Source organism: Corylus avellana, chromosome ca10 (assembly GCF_901000735.1).
Source record: "Corylus avellana chromosome ca10, CavTom2PMs-1.0".
NCBI classification, from domain to species: domain Eukaryota; kingdom Viridiplantae; phylum Streptophyta; class Magnoliopsida; order Fagales; family Betulaceae; genus Corylus; species Corylus avellana.
In genome coordinates this window covers 8,031,101-8,035,853 of record NC_081550.1, presented here as the reverse complement: position 1 = coordinate 8,035,853, position 4,753 = coordinate 8,031,101, and the positions used below count along the sequence as shown (strand labels likewise).

At 31.8% G+C, this 4,753-nt stretch overlaps 1 protein-coding gene across 1 annotated transcript; it reads left to right on the top strand.

Annotated features, from left to right (window-relative positions):
* Positions 1-3,611: 3,611 nt before the first annotated feature.
* Positions 3,612-4,344, top strand: LOC132164758 (heavy metal-associated isoprenylated plant protein 41-like). The gene is made up of 3 exons (XM_059575313.1): positions 3,612-3,720; positions 3,838-3,916; positions 4,040-4,344. The coding sequence occupies exons 1-3, from the start codon at positions 3,715-3,717 to the stop codon at positions 4,177-4,179; spliced, it is 225 nt and encodes a 74-aa protein (XP_059431296.1). The 5' UTR covers positions 3,612-3,714; the 3' UTR covers positions 4,180-4,344.
* Positions 4,345-4,753: the final 409 nt, after the last annotated feature.

Here is a 4,753-nt window from a genome sequence, read left to right as displayed (position 1 = left end):
CTGTGCTCTGATACCAAATGATGTGAACCTCAATCGACGCGCTTTTGAGACCCAACGAACAATATTGGAATACGGACCCAAAAAAGCTAAAATTCAAATTTTTGATAGAAAACATCGACCCAACGTTTATAAATGAAGCGCGAATCAAAGGTATAAAGTAATAACCCTCGACCCAATGATCATAATTGAATCACAAACCGAAGGTATAAAGCTTGAACAACACAAGGAATAATCATTGATAAGTTCACAAGTTCTTTGAAGAACTAATAGAATAAGCAAACCTCACTTTTTTTCTAATTTTCATTCTTGATGTCCATTACAATGAGTGCATGCTATTTATAAAGCATGGCTGAAAATATGACTACCTGCTTGCTATGGAAAGGAAATTAAATTGGTTCCAACATTGGAAAGTAAATAAAGGAAAAAATGACTAACTAATAAAAACATAAAATTAAGGTTGATTTGGTCTGAAATTAGCAGCTCCTCCATGCCAAAAATAGACTGAAATTGGCAATTAAATAACGCCTAAGGAAGGTCTTGAAATAGGTAAGTCACCCAATCAATTAATTGGCATGTAATTTGGCAAGTCAATCATCCAATTAATTGATATGTAATTGGAAAGTCAATCAGTCATAATCAACCATTAATCTATGCCATTGCTAAGAAAATTCTGTGCAATCAGCTCCATCAATAGCTTGGATCAAATTTATTACGCCTTCATTTCCCTTTGGGCCAAGTTTGGAATGCCTCATTTAGAATCAACCCAAATCTCTTGAATCTGGTCATTAAGTGCTTCTTTAATCTTCTTGGATCTTGCTCTAGTAATAGGCCAAATTAAAACATACAATAAATCTTTTAATAGTGCTTGTTGATTCTCATCATTTTTATAGTATACTTGGCCATACTATGTAGCAAAATTTATAATCAAACCATTTTCGTCCGCTTTGTCCTATATGGCTATATAGATATATGGTTACAAGAAGATATTTTATGTTATTTAATAAAAAGAAGAACAACTGAGCAAATAAGATGTATGATGTTACATGTATGCATGATGGGTGGGAAGCATTTTATTTTATTTTATTTTTTTCCAAGCCCACTTGTCAATCTCTTATTGGATGATACAGAAGACTTGATTATTCTCATGAAATTACCGTACATCACAATCTCTTTATATATATATTTTAATTTATTCATTCAAAAGTGAGGAAAATGGGAGTTGTTCAAAAGAGGGTGAGAAAAATCTCCATTCCTTTTTGACTTGTGTTAACGTTTGGAAACCAAAAATAATAATAATAAAACAACGTTTGTCCCCTTTGAATAGATAAAGATTAAAAATAATATTTAAATGGAACAAAAAATGAGCGTGACGTGTGATATCTTTCAAAAGTGACGTGTGATATCTTCAAAAGTGAAATCTATATATATATATATATATATATATAATAAAATTTTAGGATAAGCTTTGCGTAGGCTATTGTGAATGGTATAAAGTGTTTTTTTCAAGAACCGACAAGAAATTGAAGTCATGATAACCAATAAAAAGATATTAACACCTTTAATTATATGAAAAAATACATCGTGAACTATTTATTTATTTACATTTTTAATTTTAATATTTAAAAAGTAATATTTTACTTTTCTTAAATATCTGATAACATTAACACTTGATTCTCATAAAGTGCACTTTACCTCTGAAATATTTTGTATTGATATTTTACCCTCTAAAACTTATTTACTTTGGGAGGTAAAGTGTCAACTCAAAATACTTCATGAGATTAAATGTCAATGTCAAATATTTTGAAGATAAAGTGTCATTTTTTAAATATTGAAATTAAAAGTGTAAATAAGTGGATAGTTTATAAAAAAAAAAAAAAATTTCCTCAATTATATAATAACAATTAATACTAACAACTATAAAAGAGAGTTGCCTTTTTTCTTTGTCAATACTTTTTGACTCCATGATAAAGATGGAAACTGGAAATAAGATTGATTTTTTTTTTTTTTTTTCGATACGTGACAAGGGAAAGGGGAACAATCATTTTCATTGTTCCCCTTTTCCCTTAATTAAAAAAAATAAAAATAAAAAGAGCATTTACAATGAAGTATATACGCTCTTTTTGTTTAAAATTAACATGTGATTTAAAAGTGGCTAATATTAAAATTCATATGTAATTCGAAGGATAACGTATGTTTAAAAATATAATTTTTTACGTTTTTAAATCATAATATTTTAAAAGTACAGTCTCAAATTATATATTTTTTACGATTTAGTTTAAAATTATACTTTCAGCATCTAAAATTGCAATGCCAAGAACATGATTCTAAGGCTCCGTTTGTTTTGACCATTCCGTCAATATCCAGCATTTACAACAATTTTATTTATTTATTTTCAAAACATGGAATTAAGTTTCTTACTAAGCCATTTTTGTGATGACTTTGATTCCAACCATACGTTTCCGAGAGTGTTAATTACGTTAATTACCAGGCAGTACATGGGCAGGTAAGTCACAAAAACACATGGCCATGGGAGAGAGAGCGTATGGATTGCACAATATATAGGAGATGATCCTTTAATTTCTCTCCTCTCTATCCCTAATTTATTTTTCTGAAGAAATTATCTTTTAAAAAAATATTTTTTAGCATTTAGCTCGCACGAAAAGTGAACGTTAAGGGAAAACGGCCGGTGACTTCTGGCAACCTCTGAAGGAGGTCTGGCAGTGGTTTGGCAATCAGACGATTTGAGAAGGAGAAGTTCAAACTCAAAAAATGATTTGTAGTTTTAAAAAAGGAAAACGATTTTACGGAAATTAAACAAAATTTTCATGGTTAGCCAAAAATGTTTTCCGTTTGATCATACCAAACATCAAAAATCATGAAAAACGTCGTTCAAAAAATATTTTACGTCGAAACAATAGATCGAGCCTAAATCAATTGAGCCCACTAGAATGACAAAATATTTAAATGCATTTTTCAATTGAGGATTGTTTTCTTCAGTTGTTGGATAGAACCAAATATATAAATGGGATCAAAAATTTGATTTTTTTTTTGGTTAATTGAAGTTTTCTTGGTATGCAAGTTTTCATTTAATACCAAGTCAACTCAAAGAACTCATCAGCACATGAAGTCTCTAGTTGGGAGTTAGTCATAATATTCACATGAATGAAAACCAGGTGAATGTAAATATAATCCCTATCCGGTGCAAGTAGATCTCGCAATTTTGGTCACTTAAGCTGCCCGAATTACTATAAAATTTGGACCGCACCACATAATAGTTTAATTCTACCACTATATGATATGAAATCTGCACAACCAATATTATTGATAAGTCCATCAAATCAAATTAAGGAGCAAAAAAAGTAGGCTTGAATTGTCCTTCTGAATGGTACTTATGTTTTTGGTCCATGATTGAATGGTTCTCATGAATCACATGTTATGGGACAGGCTTGGCAATTGGCAAAAGACTAAGGAGTAATGACCACAAAAGTTCTAGAACAAACAACCTTAATAAACAAAACAAATTAATCAGTTTAGTCAATTCAAAATTAGCATGACTTATTCTACAAGAAATAGTGGTTTGTGGCATGACTTTTCTGCATGCCGTGGGAAATCAATAGCCTCCTTACTGGAGAAGTTTGGGGCTCTATATAGGCGAGGTCTTGGTCTTGCTTGTTCCTCAAGAAGAATCGTGGGATCTCTATTTTCTTGGCCAATATGAAGGTATGATGATCATTTGCAATCCGAGAATGTTTGTTCTTTTGGGTTCATAACATATGCATACCATATATAATGCATGCCATAATCTCTTCGATCTGTGGTCTATTTTAAATATTGCAGCAAAAGATTGTGATGAAGGTGCAGATGAATTGCCTAAAATGTCAGAGCAAGGCACTCCAGGTTGCAGCTGAAGCAAATGGTTAGTATTATTTATATATATCCCAGATCCAATTAAATTACATATATGCAAGTAATTGTAACATGTTTTTGGTTTAATACTTTTGTGGGTATATATAATATATTGGATTAATTTGCAATGCAGGGGTGAGCTTTGTGGGGTTAGGGGCGCAGAAAGATAAAGTGGAGGTGATTGGGGATGGAGTTGATGCTCCAAAGTTGGTGAAAAGTCTGAGGAAGAAGGTTGGCCACACTGAGCTCCTCACCGTAGAAGCTGTGAAATGAATACAACAAGCTATAGAAGCTTGGAAGACCATGCTTTTGCCTGCCAATCCAATAAGAGAGAGAGAGAGAGAGAGAGAGCTATCCAATAAGAGAGGGAGAGAGAGCTATTTTGTTTTTAATATTATGTAGATGTCGGCTTTAAAAATGAAGAGTTTCTTTTATTTTGGTTGTTTTGTTTTGAATCATCATGCATGATTCATGAAGATGTTAATTAGGATTTATGCAGTTGATGCCTTTGCTGAGGATCAATGAGTAGGTCTTGGGCAAATTTATGCTACATGTAATAGAAAAATGGCTAGCTAGCTCAAAAGCAAAACTTAATAATTCCCATATTTCATGTATCAATCCAATATATCTATACTAGTCTAACAACATTAAAGCACATCAATGCTGTCGGAACAGTTTCTTAATATCATATAGTAGGAGTCGAGAGACGATGACCTACCGCAACCGGAAAGAATGGCATCGATTATATATATAAATTATACAATATAAAAAATTGGGTTCCCTAGATTTTTAAATGGCTATAACCCGTACCGCAATTGACCTAGACGGTTCTCTGGTTAGTAGTTTT

Excerpts from the sequence above, each read along its gene's own strand:
- LOC132164758 (XM_059575313.1), top strand. Across the intron at positions 3,917-4,039 it reads GGTTGCAGCTGAAGCAAATG|GGGTGAGCTTTGTGGGGTTA; the intron begins GTTAGTATTATT and ends TTTGCAATGCAG.